This window comes from Archocentrus centrarchus, chromosome 14 (genome assembly GCF_007364275.1).
Source record: "Archocentrus centrarchus isolate MPI-CPG fArcCen1 chromosome 14, fArcCen1, whole genome shotgun sequence".
In the NCBI taxonomy this organism is placed as follows: Eukaryota; Metazoa; Chordata; class Actinopteri; order Cichliformes; family Cichlidae; genus Archocentrus; species Archocentrus centrarchus.
In genome coordinates, this window is record NC_044359.1 from 25237739 (window position 1) to 25261348 (window position 23610).

General features: G+C 40.9%; 1 protein-coding gene across 1 annotated transcript in view; it reads right to left on the minus strand.

Annotated features, from left to right (window-relative positions):
- Positions 1-23610, minus strand: part of pds5b (PDS5 cohesin associated factor B) — a 37476-nt gene that overhangs the window by 6711 nt on the left and 7155 nt on the right. Inside the window, exons 2-25 of the mRNA XM_030745830.1 lie at positions 19675-19802; positions 19285-19488; positions 18775-18861; positions 13508-13605; positions 12594-12720; positions 12150-12230; positions 11473-11613; positions 10477-10592; positions 9220-9314; positions 8925-9070; positions 7901-8052; positions 6344-6457; positions 6155-6236; positions 6015-6063; positions 5740-5879; positions 3229-3344; positions 2988-3093; positions 2284-2444; positions 1963-2086; positions 1294-1452; positions 1069-1137; positions 762-898; positions 426-549; positions 2-206 (exon numbers count right to left, since the gene is read on the minus strand). Of these exons, the coding sequence (XP_030601690.1) occupies positions 2-206; positions 426-549; positions 762-898; positions 1069-1137; positions 1294-1452; positions 1963-2086; positions 2284-2444; positions 2988-3093; positions 3229-3344; positions 5740-5879; positions 6015-6063; positions 6155-6236; positions 6344-6457; positions 7901-8052; positions 8925-9070; positions 9220-9314; positions 10477-10592; positions 11473-11613; positions 12150-12230; positions 12594-12720; positions 13508-13605; positions 18775-18861; positions 19285-19488; positions 19675-19782 (2941 nt within the window). The 5' untranslated portion in view covers positions 19783-19802. The remainder of the gene's footprint in view (position 1; positions 207-425; positions 550-761; positions 899-1068; positions 1138-1293; positions 1453-1962; positions 2087-2283; positions 2445-2987; positions 3094-3228; positions 3345-5739; positions 5880-6014; positions 6064-6154; positions 6237-6343; positions 6458-7900; positions 8053-8924; positions 9071-9219; positions 9315-10476; positions 10593-11472; positions 11614-12149; positions 12231-12593; positions 12721-13507; positions 13606-18774; positions 18862-19284; positions 19489-19674; positions 19803-23610) is intronic.

Sequence of the window (23610 nt, forward strand, 5' to 3'; positions counted from 1 at the left end):
CCGCTGAGGGCAGCGTGCTGTTTGAGGTACTCTCGGCGTATGTTGACATTTTTCACCAGACACTGGCGAGCGTGAGCCCTCCTCTCCTTAACAGGATCCTTGGCACACAAAGCGAACACTGCCATGTATTCCAGCGGTAGACGGAGACGGCACAGGCCCCGGTGAAGCTTCTGGGAAAAACACTGTCGCACCTGGTAGCACTCATCCTAGACAGCAAAGAAGAAGACACGGAGAACAGGAAATGTGATGAGGAGGAGGATGAAACAGGATAGAAGTATAGAGAAGAAAAGCAGAGGGCACTGCAGAGGTGGAATAAAGATGTGCTGGAGAGAAAATGACAAAAATCCAAAAATAAAACTGAAAACGCAGAGCCCAAAAATGAGAATGAGCTTTGCATAGAGGTGAGGAAACATGGCAGTTCTTACGTTAATGACGAGAGCGCACAGCTGATATTGCTCCAACGTGATGATTTCGTGATAGCAAGGCTCCTGCGCCAGCTTCAGCAGGGCGCACGCTGCCGCCAGCCGCAGCCTCGACATGTCCGGTTTGCTGGAGAGAGACAAGCGGGAACAGATTTCTTTATTTATCTACAAATGTCCTTACAATCAAAGCCCCCAAAGGTCCGGAATACCCATAAAAAGTGAGCGCGTCACTGAAAATTACATTATCATAATCTGAAGACAAAGCTTTCTTTGAGCTGCTCAAGGAGCTGACACACACACACACACACACACAGTTTATTTATTTATTTTTCTGTTTACCCCATCTTGCCCTGTTCTGTTAAGTCTCCATCGCTGTGTAAGATAGCAGTCAGCATCCTCAGGGTGGAGTTGCCCGATTTGCTCTGGTTGTTCTTCACTCCTAACAACCACCTCACCATCAACTTGATGCCTTGGATCTGAATGAAGGAAGATGAAAGACTGCAGGGTCAAAAATTTGGTACATCCCAGGAGGTACTATATTAAAAAATAAATGCAAGAAGAAGAATTCTGTCTCAAAGTGATCTTCAGATGAAATAAAAAGATAAAACACAGCAGGTAGACGGAGCTTTTGGAGTTCACTGCTGACCTTGGCCATAGTCTCTGGGGACACTTCATCATCAGGAACCCAAAGTTTGGTTGTTTTCTTGCCTGGGATCTACAAACAACACAAACAATTAGAATACTTCATATAAAAGGAAAGACTTAAGCCCTCATTTTCTATATACTCTAGAAGATGATCTGAGGACCTAAACACTCAACATTTTCTGAATAACAAGAAGTGTGGATGTGTATGCATATGGTGTGCGTGTACCCTGTCGTTCATGAGCAGATCCTTCACAATGAAGTTGGCGACTAGAGATTTGAGAGGTGCAGCAAACTGTTCTGGGGCCAACTGGGCCAGATGACCCAGGGTGGTCAGTGGAGTGATGAGCTGCTCCAGGTTACCAGTGTCCAGACTTTTGTGCAGAGGCTGAAGGAACACACAACATGTCACTGACGGTTTTATCCAAAGCCAAACATCGGAACGAACGTTCAGCATTACTGTTTTAGGACTATATGAGAACGAAGACCCGTCAGAGTTTCATGTTTCATTCTCAGGGTTTAATTTATGTAAACTGAATACTGAGTTCACGTCAGTTTGTTTTATTTACAATTTGATAAAAGAAGGACGCTTCCCCTTCATTCTATCAAATTGCTTCTGATTGGCTGCCCCTCGCAAACAAAAGGTTTAAACAGCAAGTGGGTGGAGGACTAGGAAAAACTGACACCTACTATTTAAAGCAGCGTGAAGCCTGAGCTTCTGCCTCACAGGTGTCATTACACAGTGTGAGCATCCACCAATGTAACAGTATATATAACAGAAAATAGAGATAATAAAAAAAAGATTAGAAAAAAGTTAGTAAGTCTCATTTAAGTGATTCAGGGATTTATTCACAAGGGGTTTTTAATTCATGTGTACCAAAGTGATTGGCTGACTGACCTCAAAGATTTGGGCAAAGTGTGTGTCTCTGTTGCTGAACATGGCGTTGATGCAGTGGATGGCATATTTAGCCTGGCGGGGAGGGCCTCTCTTGGCTTTGGCCTGTAGTACCGGTAGTAAAACACTTGGGGGAGCAGATGGGGAGAACGCCATTAAAAAATAAAATACAGCAGAAAGTTGCTGTAACTCATGCAGAAAGCAGTGCATTTTTAGTAAGTGTATAAATAATGTATCACTGAATTCCAGTGTTACTGCAAATTACACAGTCACAAGGCAGCTACAACAAGTCAGTGAAAGCATCATCTGGTTTCTGACACTCACGATTTGATGTGAGGAAAACTCTCCTCCATCTTGCTTCCTGTGTTCTTGAAGATCTGCAGTGCCGCCTCTGCCACCTTCTCATCATCCATTTTCAGACAGCCCAGCAGAGACTCAAATGTCTCCGCAGAGTGGAATGACACTGGATGTGTGAATGACAGCACCTGTGAGTGATGAGAGATGGGTCAAATAGCTGCATGGAGTACAATCAACGCCTTTCCATCTAAAACTGTCATTAGAAAAAAGAAAAAAAAAAAAGGCATTAGTGATATTTTAAGCAAACTTGTAGAAGTGGAAAGAAGTGGGAAGTCTTTTACTCATCATTAATAATTTATTGTGTTTGTGTCACTATAAAGGCTACTGCTGCCAGCCCCACATCTAAAGCATAACTGCAGGAGAGACATCATCATCAGTGAGTGGTTCTTTTTGTCTTGTCATTCAATTTCACCCAACAACAACAACAGCAACACCAATTTATTTATTTATTTATCTCACTGATTACTAGACTTGCAGGTAGCAATTGACACGACAGAAGCAGAAGGGACTGACTGAGTGCAGAGCCTGCAATTTAGATTTATTCCTGCAGGTATTCTATTTATGTTAAATGGCGCGCCCACACAAGATAATGAAGCGGCTTACAGCGGAGTATTCATCATCTCAGTTTGCAGATAACATAACAGACGTTTGTGTTTATTACTAATCTTTACCTTTAGCAGTTCCAGCCCTGCTCTGATGGCTTCTTCAGTAGGAACACCCTCCTCCTCATCATCAGCTGTTCCATCTATAGATTTGTTTACCTGTTTTATCAGAGCACTGATAGATGATGGTGGAGATTAAAAGGGAGACAAAAACTGTGTAAATTTCTGCATAATGGAATCAGATATGACTGCTATTTGCATTCATTTTATTTATTGGATGGCCTCAAGTTTGAATCCTAACACACAGCACCTGATGGACTCTGTGTCGATGTGTACAGGAGCAATCCTCTCCAACAGGAACTTCACCATTTCCAGGAATGGATTGCTGGGCTGTTTGGGGCTTCCAAGTTTTTTAGTGATGTCTCGCTGAAAGGATGACAAACAAACAAACAAAAAATAAAAAACTTAAGAAGTAATGCAGACACATTTCTGTCTAAAACACACGAGACTATAATGAGATAAGATAAAACTTTAATGATCCCACAACAGGGAAATTTGCGTGTTACAGCAGCTCAGTACAGAGAAGAATGAAAGGATGAATAAATCAAATGAAATAAAATAGAAAACACTATATACATAAAATATATATCAATATCAATACACACACACACACACACACACACCGAAACACTATATACACTATATTCTCTGGGCCTTTTTAATATTGCCAAACCAAAGCCATTTAAAGTGATTCTTCACAGCTCGAATGCAGTTTTCTCATTTTTTTGACATGTGGAAATACAAACATTGCAGCTTGAAAGCGCGACATCTCATTTATGCACAGCAGTAATCATCATTATTTAGTTCACTTAATTGTTGTCAACTTAGCAAATTTGCTGCAGGATTAAGCAACACCCCCCCCCAAAACAGCTTTCTACTGTGCAAAAGTCTGGTGCCACTTCTCATTTCTTTACATTTTCCTTGGGAAATGGGAAATAGGCAGAGCAATTTATGCCCAAACATACATGGAAAAACAGTACATAAGACAAAATCTGAGTTTGTACAATTCTAAGGTGGCTGAAAGTCAGTATTTGGTGTGAACACCTTTATTCTTCAACACAGCCTGAACTCTGAGGCAGCTCTCTTGTCATTTCTGTAAGAAGTCTTCAAGAATAGTCTCCAAGCTTCCTGAAGGACATTCAAAGCTCTTCTTTGGATGCTGGCGCATTTTGGTTTGTTCTCTCTCAAGATGATCCCACTCTGCTTCGATAATGTTGATGATACTTTTGTGTGTTTATTAATTTTGACAAGATCTCAACACCATTGGCTGAAATGCAACCCCAAACCATAACAGAGCCTCCACTGTGTTTTACAGATGGCTGTAGACACTCACTGTTGACCTCCAGCGTAAACACTCACAATGTGAACCAAAAATTTCAAATTTGGATTCATCACTCCATCAGACCTGTTGCCACTGATTTTCAGTCCAGTTCTTATGTAATTTAGCATAACTCAGCCTTTTCTCCCTGTTTCCCTTCCTTAAGAACGGCTTCTTGACAGCCACCCTTCCACTGAGACCATTTCTGATGAGGCTTCAGTGAACAGCAGATGGTTCAACTGAAGGGCCAGATGCATCTCTCAGGTCTTAGATCAGGAATTTGCTGGATTTTTTCCCCCCCCGTTTCTTAAAGACATGACTTTCAGATTCTGTTCACTTGCTGTAGTTTGCCTGCCAATTCTTCTTTTTTCCTCCACTTGTCCAGTTTCCTCAAATTTTTTATGGACACACTACACAGCTTGCCAAGATATGCAAAGTTTTTGACCAGCAGCTCTTTTGGTGCAAAAATTCTCTTTTGTTCCTGTCAAACTGAGTTATCATTGCCAGTGTTCAGAGATTTAACTAAAGAAACCGAAACAAATTCTGTGGTTTGTGACAGGCTGCTAATAACAAAGTGTCTAAAGTTAAGATTGGTTCTTTGCTAAGCTGTCTGTTATGTGTAGTGAATCCTTTGACTTAGGTGCCTTTTTTATGCTTGAATGATTCATAGGCCAGCGCTAAGTGGCTTAAACAAAAACAAACACTCCTCTGAAAATGGTCAGGTTAAAGGACTGAACTGAAAACGAGTGAAAATGCAGCCAAAGTCCAAAGAAAAACTTTGAAAGACCTTCAGAAAATCTGGCTCCTTGATAGTAAAATATAAAGAAATGAGGTCCAAGCCTTGCATAGTACTGTATGTATAGTACCGAGGGTACATTTGTAAGAGCGAAGGTCTCTTGCTACAGGCACACCTCTCAATCTGTCTACTCTGTTCAGTGAGTGACAGAGTAACTATCAGCAGCACCCAGGCATCAGACAGAGAGACAAGACTTATGGCAGGCAGTCCTAATAAAATCCTCCTTATAACAGAGCGGGGGTGGGGATGAATTTTGTTTCAATACATTTCCCCATAGTGACAACGACAGGTCACACAACTGTCGTGAATCCAAACTGGTTCATGAAGACTAAAACTACCAATTTTACAACCACCTCTTAAATGTACTAAAGTCCTGCAGCTGTTCATTTAAAATGATTACTCAAAAAAAAAGAAAAAAGCTCCTTTCTACCCCAAATACTGACATAATGTTTATTGTTACAAATGAAAACAGACCTCCACTGTTTTCTTTCCAATATTGGAAGATGTCAATTTTATGGACAAATAAATAGTTTTAAATTACACCAACTACGACGGAATCGAGTCAAATAAAACAAAGCTGGTGGAGGGATGAAAACATTTTGGTCAAAGGAAACCGCACTGTTATCTCTAAGAATGTCGACACTCACCACGCAGACTTCAGCTTGCTTGCAAGAGCACGAGGGGCTGACCAAGGTTTCCAGCTGATCTCTGATTCGCTCGTCGTCATCGAGGACCTGAGCCAGCTTCTTCACAAAGTCCTGAGCCTTGCCAGGGTCTGGCAGGTTCCCTGTTCACACAGACATTTCAGCATGTCACAGTGAAATCGATGTGAAATAAGGGTGATAAGGTCACCCTGCGATCTGTTTTGTTCATTTTTCCTGTTTGAAAAGATGTTCTGAATTCATTTCAGAGAGATCCTTACTTGTGATCACCATGACTTTGGCAAAAACAGCCTTGTTGGATGCTTCAGACTGCAAATAAAATAAAAAAAACATCTTTTAGAAACACGGCTGCAGTTATCTGTGTACCCATCTTGACAGTTTTGTGCTGTGTGTTATTCACCTTGGGTTTTTTGATCAGGTCCAGCAGGTCTTTGACATTATGTCTCAACAGATTCTGGCACTTCCACATCTCATTCAGAGCTCTGTGAGTGAAGGAAGCGAGGGAATGGTGATAAAAATACACTCAAATAATATAATCCTCGATCCTTTAATAAACATGTTGTTGCATAACAATTTGAAACAGACTTACTTAACAGCATTTGTGTCCAGGGTGGCATACAGGTAGTACAGACACTTCATTCTTTCTGTGGTTTCCAGGTTGTGAGGAACCATGTACTGGGCAAAAACCCGCTCCACCAGCAACCTGTACAAAGATGTCAGATTTTAAGGGGGGGAAAAACAAACAGGCCCAACTTTTGTTGTTTGTTTCTGAGTTAAAGTGTTCTGAAAGTCATTAACCATAAGATCCAAGCTGGTATAAAAAGCAGGAGCTAAACCTTTAACTAAAACCTAAACTAGCTACTGATCTAATATAGGAATAAATACTGGCTGCTGTGAGTTTACTTTAGACATTAATTCATTACTTCTTTAACGTTACCCCACTGGCCTGTGCATAACCAAGATCCTCAACAAAAACCTGCCAGCTGTTCCTGAGCGCACCTCAACTCTCAGGGCCGACCGTCAGAGCTTAGACTCAAACTGCAATCTTCTTTGAAACGCTATCTTAAAACTAGCCTGTATCAGCTCTGCTAACAAGAGGGGGCTCAGAGCCAATCCCTGATGTAATCCCATCCCCACCTTAAATCCATCTGTCACTCCTACCGCACACTTCACCACTATCTCGCCGTCCTCATACATGTCCTGCACCACCTTCACACACCTCTGTCTAATTAAAAAGACTGTTATGTATATTCACCAGTTCAAACATAAACTTAAATGTCAACACCCATTACAACAAAAGTTTTTTTCAGGGGAAAAATTGCTGAACAAGTTACCTGACTTTCATACTACAACACTGACTGCAACCTTACAAACGTTTCCTGTTAGCAGCTGAGCAGCTCCACTGCAAAAGAGGACAACTAAAGCCACAGATTTTTGTTCTTCCCTTTTGGCTTTAAAAACCTCTCTCATCATAGCCAGTCTACTTCTACTTTAGCTAGTGACATTCTGCAGAATGATACTGTCCACGTTGAGTGAGTGTAGCTGGAAAAATGGAGAAACAATAACACACCATATTTTTCGAGTTCAAAGTGACGTAAGCCATGCTGCTCGAAGAATAACAAAAAAAAAATGAGTCCCACGCACAACTCGCTTACAAAAGTATTTGTGACTGCTTTACATTGTGAAGTGGTCTCTCTTCTTCAAATACATTCTCCTATCAAACTGGTTGGAAATGCAGTCTACAGAAAGGTGGATTCAAAAAGCTGATTTGACTGCTGGTGTCTCAGAAAGGTGGCAGGTGTTTGGCACACTGCCGAATTCTGCTGGGAACAACCTTATTAGAGCCCATTTTCTACATTCAGTTAGTTACCCACAGAACAGGAATGATTCATCACAGCAAATTAAGACGCTGATATCCACCAGCATCAGCTTTTTTTTTTACCCCTCGACAATCACACAAAAGCGGTGACTGGGCAACTACACAGCAATTTTTTTTTTCCTTTTTCAGAATTTAATCAGCATCTTTCAAAGGAAAATAGTTTAAAAACAAACAAAAAAAAAACGTCTTAACTCACAGGTATTAAATGAACATCTTTTGAGCTTGCCACAAATTTAATGTAGCCCACAGAAAAACATGCACGCGAACCTGTCATCGATGCTGTTCTGGTAGTAGATGTGCAGCAGTTTGTCTTTGATCCAGGAAATCTGTTTCGAGGCCTCCCTCCCTCCTTCTCCCTGCAGCGAGTACTTCCTGTAGATCGATGCAAGGCCCATCATAGCCTCTTTGCGCACACGCCACTGACGGCAAATAAAAAGAAAACATTTCAATTCTGATAACTAGGTAGAAACTTAAGACTGCAAATGGGAAGGTACAGCGGCTGCAGGCCTATCATCAAACAACAAAAGCTGCTTTATATAAACTACATGAACAGTGACAAGACACAAAAGCGAAGCTACTGCTAATCAAACATGTTGCCATTTGTTTTTCTTTCTTTTAATGATCAAACAGCCACCTTTCCAAAATACACAGTTAATTAGAGCCAGATGTGAGTTTAGAATCAAAAGCCACGCAGACAAAAGAGACTAGCACTCCCTCAGCAAACATCACTGGTATGGAGGCATCACATCGAATTGTTGACTTGATTTTGGCCCTTAAGTGAATGACTCATTCCCAAATAAACATTACTTGATTCCTCATATGAACAAGAGCACTGCTGAAGGGGTGCCAACGCTCGACTGTTTTGGATTTGTAACAGGGGGAAAGGGGGCGGGGGAGAGAACAAGTGTGTGAAGTTTGATGCATCTATGATGTGAATTTGAACATCCTAGGTCACACTGTTCTGGAGTTATCGCATTCACAAGATTTCCAGAAAACTTGACCTCTGACCTTTAACTTCAGGTCAAGGTCGCTCGACTTTCTTCGAAACAGCCGAGCTAAAAACGCACTGATGTGATGTTTACTGCCCTTTAAGTCAAACATGTACCAACAATTACAGGGATAAACAAATGTAACAAAGTGTAACTCATCAAAAATTGGATCAGTACTCTGGAACAAGTGATTGAGAAACAGCTCAAAAAATAAACAAACAAAACAACCAGCGTAACTACATCTGATGAGATTATTATTGTTGTATTTATTAATGTTGACTGGGATTTAAAGTATGACTTACTCTCTTGTCCAAAGTCCTCTCCTTTACATAATTGAGCAGTGCATCGTTGACTAGAGACAAGTCTTTCTTGGCAGCTGTTACTATAGAGACAATGACATCATGGCGAATGGCCTCCTCTGGGTCATGTGATCTGACCCTCAAGTATTCTGGGAAAGAAAACAGGAACAAATGAGTGGGATGCGAGAGGACTGGCTACCTCTAACACCAAGTACCAGGCAGCCGCTTCCATCCAGATGCATTTCTCAGTGCATGAAAAACATGGCAGCGTATCTCACAAGAAGCTGATGCGTTTTACCTGTGAGGTCTTTGGCCAGGTCTGGGTGGTTCATCAGACAGTGACTGGCGAACTTGACACACTCCAGTCTGATAGGCACGTGGATGTCATTAAACCTTTTTCAGTGAAAGAAACTGATGTTAATGTCGGCCACTCTAAACTGTGGTTCACGCACACACAGCTACACAAAAGATCATAGTGCAGGAAGAATCACCGAGCTCTCACAACTCCTTATACTTCATGAAGCTGTTTTAAGCGTCGCCAAAGGGCTGAGAATAAAAACAGCAAACACTTTCTGATTGTGTTAGAGATCAAACAAGTGCTGAACAAGCAGTACATAAACGTAATCACAGAGGCTACATTTTAAACAGGTGCCAGATAACGGGGGCCAAACACTGTAAAACTAATGAGATACAAGTTCCAGCCCAGACTCTAATCTGTTTAACTGACTATACCCAGGCTTTACCAGACTCTCCCAAAGGTTAGAACAGAAGTATATTAGGCTGCCAACATTCACGCTTCTGCTGTGTGACACGCTCAGTGTCGAGCTCCACGTTTCAGCCCCAGCGCTATTCCATATCCTGCCCTCCCAGTACCTGAGATTTCATACACACACACACACAATATAATTAATGAGCCTATAAAGGGCCGGGTTGCCCACATTTCCACAGCTTAATGGTCACGGCCACATTATGGAACTCAAACACAGTTCACCTATAATCTGTGCACTACAACAGTTGTTAAAAAGGTGAGAAAATGATCAGTATTTTAGTTAACAGGGAGAACTCTCACACTTGCCTTTGTTCTCTGCGAAACTTGATTTTTAAACACAGTTGTACAGCTGTTCAGTGTAACCCCATAACACACGTATAATGCTGACTAATAGGAGTGAATGAGTGCAGATCTATTTTTCTCATTTATTTAAAAACATCTATTTTATGGACATTTCCTTCTCACACCTGATTCTCCATCTGTCAGTTTCATTGTTTTGATCGTCTCTGCAGCCTATGGACCACAGGTCACTGTTTTATCACACAGGATTTGTGTGGAATTTATGTAGTAATGGTCAGAAAGGGAGGAACCCTGCATAGCCACAAAAATTACTGTATTAATCCCAGAGTCAACCAACAATAGATAATACACGCAAACTGAAAAAAAAAGATTTTTTTCTTCTTCTCCATCCAGTGGGATAAGTTATCAATTAAAATGATCCAGTGGGGTTATAGAGAGGTTTTAACATTTTTCTATTAATGTCAAAGCCACAACGTTGAATCCCACCTGCCCAGGTAACACTGCCAGAGTGGTTTGTTCTGCGCAGCCAACTCAGAGTCCTTGGCTCCAAACATCTTAGCCAGCAGCTTCACCACCTGCAGCCTCTCATCATTATCATTACTCTGCAGAGACGAGAGGGGAAAGAGAAAGAGACGGAGGGAGAAATGATGCACCGAAATTGGCTGCGTCGATTGGAACGAGGTGCCAAGTCATTTACATTAACTACACAGGAAACATTACCATTTTCATAACAGACAATGCTGGTACTTTCTTTGGTATCAATCTTGTTTTTGAATCAGCAGCAAGACAAAGGAAGACGAGAAAGGATGAGGGAAGAAGTGAGGATGAAAGAAGAGGAAAAAGCACAACAGGGAAAGAAAACATGAGAGATAAAAGATGAAAAGAGGCAGAGTGAGAGAGCAGGAAAGGATAAGCGAGCATCAGAAAGACATGGAGGGAGGGAGGGAGGGAGGGAGGGGGAGAGAGAGAGAGAGAGAGAGAGAGAGAGAGAGAGAGAGAGAGAGAGAGAGAGAGAGAGAGAGAGAGAGAGAGAGAGAGAGAGAGAGAGAGAGAGAGAGAGCATCTAGTTTAAGGCAGAGAGATTTTATCAGAGCTATTATTTTGAGGAGACAGCAGTGATCCTCACTCCCTGTGAACAGTTAATGAGCGTTATCCATCAGCAGGATGCCTTTATGAGACACTGCAGAGGCAACATTATGCTGACTGGCTGACTGCTTTATCTTTCTAATATGAATCAACAAACCTGCAGAGAAAGTAAAAATGTGCACTTCTGTGTGTAATGGGTCAGGAAATGAAGGTTTCTGCAGTTTGACTGAATTCAAAACATCAATACTAACTGAAGCATTGCTGCTTCATCCACAGCTGAAACTGCTGGAAAAAGATTTAATTCTGGTAAATATCATAATAATATTGTAAGAAAAAACAAAACAAAAACAAAGCACCAACATTGGGAAAAGAAAAATCGCTGTTCTTCCCCTATACCTTGAGCTTGAACTCCAGCTGCGGCAGCACTGATAGCAGCAGGTGGCTGTCTATGTTGTAAAGCTCCAGGATGAGGTCAAAAACGTGCTCAGACAGATCGCTGACTGAGGTCTTTCCCAGCATCAGCACCTGGTTGAAAAACTGAGGAAGACAACGAAGCAGAAAAAAATAAAGATTACTGAGAAAAGTCCTGCATGGCTGCACAACTCAAACTCGGACTACATTAAAGGTCTGGAGACAGGATCTAAGTGCAAGACCAAAAATCATCTTCACTGTCTGAGATCCATCACAGAACAGCTTTTGGAGGTGGTAGGATTCAGTGTTTTACCCAAAGACATGTAACCCATGTGGATTTGGATGCATCAAATGTTTTCTGTTTAAAAGTTGAGCTTAATGTCAACCATATCACTTAGTTTCATCATTTGCTTGAGACATGAGCCTCCTGTGGCACCAAAACATTTCAAGCATGGCAGGCTGTGCTTTAAGCAGCGTTAATATCACGTTCTTCATATTACACTACATGACACCAACTTTGCAGCTATGGCTACACCCCTGAAAATATCATTTCTAAGTGTTATAACTGCTAACAGGTTTTAATTCTACCAAGTGTCCTGTGTCAAATGAAGTAACAGATTAAAATGATACTATAAATAAGAGTGTCAATGATTTAATCTTACATTGGTGATGTAGGGCTCAATAGCCTGGGCAGTCCTCTTCAGCAGAGCTTTGGCCAGGTCATATGCTTGTTTATTCAAATTCTGGATAACAACAACAACAACATCAACATCAAGAACAAATAATAATAATTAGTGAATAAAACAACAAAGCAAAGAAACGTTCAGAGATGTGAAAAATGAGGGTGTAGTCTATCATTTCTTGTCTGAATGCCATCTGGATACTTTAGCAGCAGATGTCCACACATTCTTGTGCACTTGTGCTTAAGCTGCTTTACCTCTTCTCACCTGCAGGGGTCTCACTGAATTACAGAGTATGGAAAATTATACTGAGCATTTCAGTTCATTTTTAAGGCTCTCCTTTACAGATTATACTCGGATCATCTGTCACGGTGGTACTATGAGTGTGTCACTGTGGCGGTTAAATGGATGCGCATCTGAACATACCTTGTGTGCCGGCACCAGATTGACCAGCACGGTGTCCAGCAGCTCCTGCGATACGGTGTCTCCCTCGCAGATGATGGAGCTCATCAGGTCCACCATGTGCATGTGCACTTTCTGGTTGTGCCCGTTGCTAGGGAGACAGTGCACAAAAGGTCAAAGATTAAGGAAGGCATTTTTGTATGACTGACTGGTTTTCCTTGCAGGGACTCATTTCAAAAACTAACATTCCTCACAAAAAACAAACAAAAAAAAAACCACTTCATGTGTCTTTGAAGATGCACTGCTCACACAAAGGCTGGATGAACCTGCTCATAATGATCTGCATTACAGCAAGGCAGCAAAGCTTATTACCTAAATTCAAATCTGATTGACTCTTCTTTAACAGTACTAAGCATTGCCAGTCTCATTACCTCGCACTCCCTGGAAATATCACTTACACACATATCGACACTATGGCTGATCTCACCTGCACCTGCTGGATCACTGAAAAATACTTTTAAATGGAAAGCGGGGTTCGTTATATTCGTCCTCTGCAGTAAAAAAGCACTGTGTTGGCACAACCTTGACACAGACAACCACATTTTCTTTCCAGTGGCAAAGAGCCAGATTCTGTACTGCAGAATTTAGCCCTCGAGGTTGTGTTCAGCACAGTGAAATTGAGAGGAGGGGGTTAGAAGAAAAAGAAGAAAGGCGGGAGAGGGCTATCACGGAAAAACAACTGTACTGCTGCTGTGCAGCTTTATGATGCAGCAGCAAAGACAGATTCAGGTGTTTGAGTCACAGCGGCTCAGTGCTATCATTAACGACTGCAGCAAGCCAAAAAAAGAGAATTAGGAAAAAATAAATCTGGGCCCACATACACATGAAACACACCATGAAAACCATAGAGGTTAGTTTTGAAAAAAAAAAGGACTCACTTGATGACCTGAAAGAGAGTTCTGTAGAGCTGGGTGAATATCTCGTTGCTGTCTTCGAGCTCAAAGCAAATATTGTAGGATTTCACCCATGCTATGTTCTGGAGAAAAAGATTAGAGGTAAGATGTCAGTGACAACACACATTTAAATGCATGACAGCAATGTTTTCTTAATGGGTACTGAGTAGTTCAAATATTTATGTACCGTTGTGTTCAAAGCTGATATGGGGATATTTAAAATAAATAAATGAATCAAATCAAATCCAGCTTCTATGGAGCAGCAACAGCTCAGTGAAGTGTGTGTGTGTCCATCTGCTGAATGCCCCTTCTCCTTTCACCTTTGTTTTTGGTCTCTACGCAGCCCTGAAGCTCTTTAGCAGTTAAACGCTCCATTATATTCACCACCCATTTGGTGACTGGGCTGATCTGTAGCTTGGTGCTAAGTGGGCAGTAGGAATGGGTACTAAAAGACCGATATACCAGTATACGTGTCAGGTACCAAAACCTGACATGCCAGTACATACAGTACAAGTATTTCAAATTGTTTTGGAGTAGCAAGGGGGGCATGCCAAAGTAGCAGGCACCTTATGACCGAGACCGAAGCCATGACGGCAGCAGATGATATGAATAGTCACATGGCAGTCGTGAACCAATCAAATGGGTCAGAATGAAAGAACGTAAATATTGCAACGTGCGTCCACATGGCGCTGGAAATGGAGACGGCGGACGGCGCAAAAAATTTTTTTTTAGGAAAATTAAAAAGTAGACGGCGCAGAGTGGTGGGGTAGGCGGAAAATGCGCCTGCCGCCAGCATAATTTGAAAGCCCTGAGTATTTATGCAACATGAACCCATAAATATACACTACATAGACAAAAGTTCTACTTATTACAGCTACAGGAGCTGCTTAGCAATGGAAACTGATGCCATGAAGCTCCTGCGCACAGTTTTTGTGACAGAGGTGGTTTGGAGCTCTGCAATTAGCAGATTGAGTCAGGTGATGTTTACACACACCACGTGCCTCAGCACTCAGCTACCCCATTCTGTAACTCCTAAGTTTGCAATAGTGGCATCCAGTTACAGTATCACACTGCAATAACGTGAGCTCCTTAGAACAACCCCTAACTTGCACAAATGGTGTATAAAATCAAGCAGTTGCAGTTACTCTTTGTTTACAGTCTGTGCACTTTTCAAAACTGTCACCTTACTTTACAACATTTAATCGAAATCCATCTAAATGCAACACACCGAATGCAAAATGGCAGTTTAACATATGCAGGGTAACACCAACAACCTTACGGAGGACTAACGAATAAAGCATTCTTTAAATAAGCAGTGCAGCAAGTTTGGCTGCTTTAGTAAAGTGCCTAGTGTGCAGGGTAGCGCACGTGCGCACACACGCTGAACAAAAAAATTATTTTCATTTCATGCTGAGGTAACGTTTACTACTGTTTTTAAAATAAGCCTGAGGGTATTCAGCTGGGACACCGTACACAGGCAGCAGCAGCTTCAGAGGACTGCAATCAGATACTAAAATATAATTCTCAGTCTCAACAGATAAGGGAAAATAAGAAAAGAGAAAAAAAGTGTTTCAGGGCAATGACCAAGTTTAATGATAAAACATAAATACTGGACGGTGTAGGCACTTGGGTGCTCCGCTCTGACACACACAGAGGAAACCAAAGAGATAGCACGAGAGCGGAGAAAACAAAACAAAGAGTGTGAAATAGTTTTTCCAGAGCTAACAACTGGGGGGAAGAGAGGTCTTCAACTAGCCCCAGCTATTACTGATGCTGAGGGAGGAAAACGTCATATTGTATACTCCCACAGCAAATCAGTTGGATTTCACTGCTGCCATGTTGAATACAAAACAATAATCATCATTAAAAACTCATTAAAATGGCAAGATTTCTTCAATCTTACAAATGCTTCAAAGTGCCCCAGTTATAACTGCAGCTTTAATTACAATCCTAATAATCATTAAGTTGCAGCCAAAAGACAATGACTTGCAATTATAAGCAGTTTGTCTTTTTCATTTCATTGGGAAATAGCTTCCTGGCACAAACGCATAATTTAATGAAAAACACTTTGAAAGCAAACTGAACAATACAAGCAGGAAGACTGAAAAAAAAAACAAAAAAAAAACAACAACGGACAATTAATCAGGGGAAAGAAAATAATAACAGAAAATACAATTAGAGTAACATTCTTAAGAGAGCTTCCTAAAATGCTAAAGGATAATTTAGCTTAAAGACAAATAATTTTCTAAAGGCACAGAACATTTAAACAGTTCAGTCAGCTGCAGTCTGACGGAGATTCCTGTTTTAAAGAGCATGTTTCTGTAGCTAATGTTATACTGTCATTACCACTTCTTGCACTCGAATCTTTTCCACATTAGTTATGTAATACTAGATCTTGACTGCAAACACACATTAGGCCTCAGTCACACAGGCCTAGAGACAGGTCAGTGACCCACTCTGACAACCTCTTGTTGGTAGGGAAAAGTGTATTCCCTGACTAACTGGTGAGTGGTTGCCAGCAGTGACTGAGTGAAATTGATTGCAAAAAGCCTGCTGCACCAAAAACCTCCTTATAATCGCATTTGCTGCCAACAGATTGACAAAGTTACCCACAGTTAGTGTGGAAGATGTGGACTTGTCTACAGCCACTAACTAACCACCGATTAGCAGTAAAAACCAAAAATGTGCAAGTCTCTGGAGCTTGAAAAAGGCGACTGGACTTCTTTTTGTTTCTTGAAGACGTTTCACCTCTCATCCGAAAGGCTTCTTCAGTTCTCAACCAAATGGTGGACAGACCCAGGTATTTAAACCCCTGTGGGCGTATATATAGAGGGTCATAACCACCTCCAGGGGACTACGCCCACAGGGGTTTAAATACCTGGGTCTCTCCACCATTTGGTTGAGAACTGAAGAAGCCTTTCGGATGAGAGGTGAAACGTCTTCAAGAAACAAAAAGAAGTCCAGTCGCCTTTTTCAAGCTCCAGAGACTACTATGACCTGGATAACTGAGAATCTACACAGACAAAAATGTGCAACACAAACCATAAACAGAGAACATTCAACTGAAGTAAAATTAATGCCTTACTGCTGCGTTCAGCATTTGAAAAGGCTCAACTTTAAAGTTGAAGGTGAAGCAACCAAAGAAACTGAAAGGAGACTTTCAGTGCAGCACCACAGCAGCACCAAAAGACTGGTGGTTACTGATCCGTCTCTCGGCCTGTGACTGGGGCCTTAGCAGGGCGGGGCGATAAAATGATAAAGATAATTATTGCAAAATAGCTTTTCCTTGATAGAAACACGACATGGTCAATATAAAATCGACAGACAACATGAAAGGCCAGTGACGATCATGTGGTTGGAATAGCGAATATTAGCATGGTTGAAATGCTAATATTCGCAGCCATACACACCACAACATTAGGAGCATGAGTGGGAAAAGGCAAAAGGATAACAGAAAATGTTAACAAAAACTCAAGTGATCGTGTTCGCGAACAAGACACCCCACTGGACACAGCCCACGGCTCAAAAGACAAGAACACTGTTGAAAAGAAGGACCTGAGGAATTCAGCAGTGTGGAAATATTTGACTAATTAAAGTCTGACAAACAATCGGATCGACATGAACTGCAAACTGTGTCGAAAGCAGGTCTACACAAATTCAGGTAACACCACAAATCATTTTTACCATCTGAAACAGTGCCATCATTGCACAGTGCACCACTGACCTTTCACCCACACCATGCCTTACGACAAAAAACAGACACAGTGATATCATCATATATCAGCAGCCTACTTTACTCTAAAAGATGATGCCAGTAGCGCACAAATCCCCTTTGGGACTGTCAGGAAGGGCATCCGGTGTAAAACTCCCCGCTGTGGCGACCCCTTGTGCCAAGAGAGCAGCTGAAATTAGCCCCTTCAAAGTAAACGGTTAAGCCTGATCCATGTATGAGCCTCACCGTCCACTTCACTGAGACAATACTGCACTTCCTGTGCCTTTTTCAAAAAGGTGCCTTGAAGCATAAGCGGACCACAACTGAGTGAATGTTTGATTTATTTATTTATGTTCTCCTTCATTTATATATGAAACAAAGGAGAACGGTTTGACTATTTACTTAACTCAGTTTGAATATATACAAAAGTAATGGTAGACTGAGATTTAATTTTGTATTAATATCAATATTATTTATTTGGAACTGACAAAATTATTCCCATTTTGTTTGTATTCTTCTGTAACACTTGAAGCTTTTGACTGCTCAGAATTAACACCAGTTTAATATTATATATATATTCCAGTTGTATAATTTTCTAGAGTGCATTTATCAGATTCAACTTCTGACAGAAAATAAGTGTTTAAATAAAATTACCTTTAACTTTACTCGGGGTAAAAAGGAACCTTTAAGTTTGACAGAAATAGGAATTTGATTTATATTGCAATATATATATATATTGCAATATATATATATATATATATATATATATATATATGATCAGATTTCTGTCCATATCACCAAGCCCAAGGCCTTAATGTATTCAGAGACAAGAAGTCAAATGCTGTGAAAATTTAAAACTCACAAGGATAAAACATCGAGCACTGCCGAGATCCACCCAATAAACCATTAAATTAAACAAGTGTATGTCCTGCATGTGGCAGGTTGTCCACGCTAACTTTTTAAGCAAGCATCTCACACACACACACACACACACACACACACACACACACACACACACACACACACACACACACACACACACACACGGCAAAGAAGGCTTTATTGTCCCCTCTGTGGGACAATAAAGGCTGTTTCTTCTTTCTTCTTCTTCTTAAAAAGAAGTAACTACCAGTGAAGTATGAGCACTCCATTGTACCAACTAGGTGCACACCTCTTGGAATTTAATGTCACAACAAACAACGTGAACACTCCACTGTTGCAGTTCCTCATAAAACAGCCAAGACAGCACAAGTCACCTTCCTTCCCCTCAACTTGTTTTGTCTTCAAACAAACATCACTGTGACTACTTGGAAAGGAAAGATATTCTCAAACTGTAGCCTGCTGAGTTAATGTTCCCAAAATCCTCCTTGCACTATTTTATCACCACAAAAGCTAAAATGAAACTTTTAAACAGAGTTCAGTCCTCAAAGTCAAACTCAGTTAAATACAAAGAGGAATTCCAAACAACTTGGGATCAAATTCAAAATATTGTGACCAAACCCCAGCGCTGCATCTTAGCCTTAAAATCTTAGTCACGCACCTCCAGCAGGTAGAAGTATCTGTTGAACTGGGCGCTTTTAGTGTCCTCGAGGCCTTTGAGCTGTCTGGTGATGAACATGAAAATGTCCTAGACAAAAGAAGAAACACACATACAGTGAATCCTTCATGTCAGCAGCTGGAGTCATTAGCAAAACTCAGGCATGGTCAAGGAATTACAAGAAGGTTAATAGAAAACCAATATTTTTCAGCAAAATCTTCAAACTGATAACAGAGGACACCCATAAAGATCTTCATAGAAAACGCACACACTGAAACTTAAAGGTAGCTCTGCAAAGCTGAGCGCCACATCGCATCTCCAGCCAAATGTTTTTTTCAAATTTCAAGCACACTTGGCAAATTAATATATCAATTTGTCCAATTAGCATTAATTAATCCTCCAGAGGAGATGAAGCAGCATTATGTAATTAAAACAGTAACTCTGATGGGGCTGCGTGATGTAATTTTGATGGATTTAGCTTCAAGTGACAAAAGAAAGCATTTATCACCATACCTTCAGTTTGTCTGGGGAAGTGTAGGGCGCTTCTGGGGCATAAATCCTGAATATGTCTGCCAGACAGCAGGCCACCAACAGACGCACATCTTTATCTGGATGTTTGAGGAAGAAGTCTGAGGCCAGGTGGAGGGCCAGGTTCAGGTACAGCTCCTTCTCTTCCTCAGAGTCCTGGTCCATGTCCATGAAGGTCTTGACAACCATCTGGAAAAGAGACGGGATATTTTAAATGGGAAAGGCAAGTGCCTGAGGTTGGCGGTTGAGCTAGGAGAAAACAATCATTCCAAGACAATTCCTATTAAAGCAGTAATGACCATTTAATCTCACCAGCATTGTGGCAGGTTTCTCAGTAAGAGAAGATGGGACAATTCCCCCCAATCTGACACTGACCTTGAGCCTTCGGACCATTTCCTCCTTGGAGATTTTGTCAGAGATCTCCTTGACCCCCGGGGGGTAGGTCACCTTCCCGTCTGTGGCTCGAGCTTTAGAGTGAGCCATCCTCTTTAGCTCTTCACTGCCTGAGGACGGAAAGAATAACATTAATTACAAACACAAGAGCAGCAACGCCGCCGTGACAGAGAGCACAGAAAGAGAGTAAAACCCTAGAACCTTGAAAACTTGCTGAATCTCAATTAAAAAAAAAAAAAAAAGAAAGAGCAAGAAAATGCACAATGTTAACTTCTAGAGACCCATGGGAAATCTTTTTAATACTTTAAAGCTACTAAAGCAGTATGAAAGAGAGCAACCTCTGAAATATTCAGCGAGGTATTCACAGCACAGTAATAGCTTTCTACAAGCTGCGTCCAGGATGAAATTGCTGCATTCAGAGAGCACAGCTGATTTTTTTTTTCTTCTTCCCTGTGAGCTGCTGCTACCATTGTGCTCCACATTTCATTACCGCAGCCACAAGCATTTCAAGGATTTACACCCAGTTTGTGTTTAGGGCATTCACATGATACAAAATGTGCTTTGACGTCCAATTTAGTGCACTGCTCTTAACCAGATAATATGTGCTACACTTTATGTGGCTCTTAGGCCACGGCTACTAAACAAGCTGCTATGGCTTTTTTGTCCATTAATGAAATAAAATTTTTTAAAAAGCAGAAATGTGTTTTTGTGTTTATTTTTCACCTAAAGTCCCACTTGTCAGACAAACTAAAGCCTGACTTACAATTTGTGAATATACAAATTTTCAGTGAGCTGAGCGATGTACTATGAAATGGTTTTGACACAGTTAGGCTTTCTTTCTGTTAGCTGGCTCAACAAAACCACAGTCAGAGATAACAGGTATCACAGCAGTGGTTATCAGCTTTATTTATTAAGCCAGGATTTCTTCAGGCTCCATGGTGTGCTCAAATAAAAGAGGCATGATTTAACTCTTCTTCTGTACAAAATGGATTAATTGAGTGCGGCATGCTTCAGTCAGAGACATTATCAGATGAACATGTGACAGATAAATCAAAAAATATAACTGCAAAAGCCAACAGTGGTGCTGCAAATACATAAAGAGAGCAAAGCTGCAAAAAAAAAAAAAAAAAAAGTTAATCTTGTGAATTCACCACACGAGATCTGTATTTTTCCACTCGGTGTTTTTAGACTTTAAAATGAATACATTTAAACATCAATGGATTCAGGGCCAACTCTGGGCCATAGCTTAATAACAGAGAAGATGGAAATCAAATTAGATTTTGGTAATTTAATTTTGTGCAATGCTGTGCATTTCAGCAGTGTAAAATAAATAAAATTTAGGATCAAGCATAACCAGCTGAATGCGTGTACGTTCCTGTGACTAAGAGATGCAGCAGCCCAGGTTCGACTCGACTGCATGCTCGCTCTACTTCCCGGTCTCCTCCTCACTGCCCTGTTTAATAAAAGGTAACGCCCACCACCTGTTAAACCTGATTTTAACTATCAGTTAAAATGTGGCAGGCTTCGAACTTTGAGCTCGAAATACTCGCTGACCCATTAATTGAGCTTTGTAGTACACCCCTCTGGGCATTTTATGACGCTCAATTCTTGTTGTTGTAGCCTCTGCTACAACACTAATTGCTAAAGAGAAAGTTTATTTTTTTCTTTTCACATATTGCAGTGAATTATTTAGCTTACTCTAATTAGTAAACATAAGGATAAGTCATGACGACTGCCTTGTTCTTTATAATCTTTGTATGCTGTTTTTTAAAAAAAAAACATGTTCTGGCTTAAAGGCAACAACAGGCTGAAATTAACTAACTTAACATTTGTAGTTTTTGCACCATGTTTAGGCCCGGTGAGCTGTCTGGTTGGACTGCATCAGAACCCTGATATTAGAAACTACAATCCAAGACATGGCAGCGTGCCTCAGTCACAGCTCAGAAATACTGCTATTAACCAAAACAGTAATTTTCTTCAGACTCATGCCTTGGTCTATTTCCTAACTGTTAACATAACTTTGTAGAAAAAAAAAAACAGACTGTGTAGCCAACGATGCAGACATGTAAAAATATTTCATGGCTGAAGCAGATTAATGTGAATGTCTGCACTCCGCCAAAGTGAATTTCCCTCAATTCATCGAGAACCACCAGAACAGAAAATCTCCTCAGGATAACAAGATGGTTAATAGTTGATTACATGCCATGGGGAGCAATTTGGATTTATTTATTAAGATATGCAAACTTTCACTAAAGGAGCCGGTATTCAAAGAGTCGTATTTTGGAGTTTCATCTGTTGGCCCAAACAACAAAACAAGCAATTTGAAGATGCTTCCTCTGACTCCAGATAACTCTGATAGGCCGTTATGTCTTTTATACATAATTAGGATTAATATACAGTACATATGAATATTGCCTCATAACTTTAGTTATTTAAAATCAATTCATCACAGCGATCTAGGAGGCCAAGGGCGGGGGTCCTCCTGGCTAGAACTCTGAATCACTATTATGTTTATAACCAGAAACCGCACATAATCAATAATGTAATCAAATGGCTAATTAAATAAGGTAATCTTTGTGATTCATATAAAGAAAGCACACAGTTAAAAGTATCAACATCACCATGCACAATGGTTAAATGTCCTAGCATGATATTTCACTGCCATGAGGGCAAGATGCAGCTCGTGAGGACTTCACTGCTGGCTGTGATCATCAGCTATTAGCTGTTCATCTCTGTGGATGAGTTCATGCAATCTCCCAAAAAAATAAAATAAAATAAAAATCTACATGGACTCTCATGTATCTTATAACATAGCTGCTCCTATTGTCCTTCACTCATTAGCTAACACAACTGAAATGGTGCCACTTAGCAAACATCAGCTATGAGCCCTTGTTTCCAGCAGGTAAACTAACAGAAACATTACTGTACAAACATTAACGGGGCATCAACGCGACACACTAGCGCTCTAAAACATAAGTAACTAATTCTTTTTCATTAGTAGTTATTGGCAAACAATGGAGGCAATACTGCCCCCATATTTTCCTGTAGTGTATTGCAGTTACAAAATCACGTGGTTTTAGAATATGATGTGTCGCCATTAAAATTCCACGTCAACTAATTTTTGTTGTTGATGTCATCGATTATGTCAAAGAATTGCTGCAGCCCTGCCTACTTGGGGATGTGATTACGTTGCAGCCCCCGTCCACACTCGCACTGTGCCTAAGGATTTGGGCCCAGGTATGCTTCAGTTTGTCTCAGCACAAAAACTCCTCACACTCACTCACTCAGTCACTTTCATGTGCACACATTAATGGAAAGCGCTCTTGCAAAGCACAATGATGCAACGTTCAGGGAGGCAGCTGATCCTGAGGAAGCTTTGGAGTTCTATCCTTGGGGCAGTTAGAGAGCACACCACATGTGTACTGCGCCAAGGTCCACCTCTCCAAGCAGGCCACGGCATGGTTTGCAGCAATCGCTAGTCAAATAAACTGGACTTTGAAGGTGAAACATGCTCGGGTACAGTATGAATCACCTAGTATAAATACTCCAAGAGTCTCTCTATTCAAGATACATGCAGACCCAGAACTAAGCAACTCCAGCTGCCATCTGGAAACCCACTGTCACTAGTCTGACGACTATCACACTCTGGAGACTACTCAATACTTTGGAGCTTCTGGGGCCTGTACTATAGGGCCCCATTATACCCACTGCAGTCACATCCAGTGGCAAAAGATGCACTTTGGTGTCATTTCAGCCAGTTGTACACCTTTCAATTTTTATAACCTTGCATGTGTGGCATGGCCAGGTTGAAGACAGTAGTGTACAACTGTGTCAGTTTTTAAGCACCATTTCAATGACATATTCAATTCAATTTTATTTATATAGCGCCAAATCACAACAAACAGTCGCCTCAAGGTG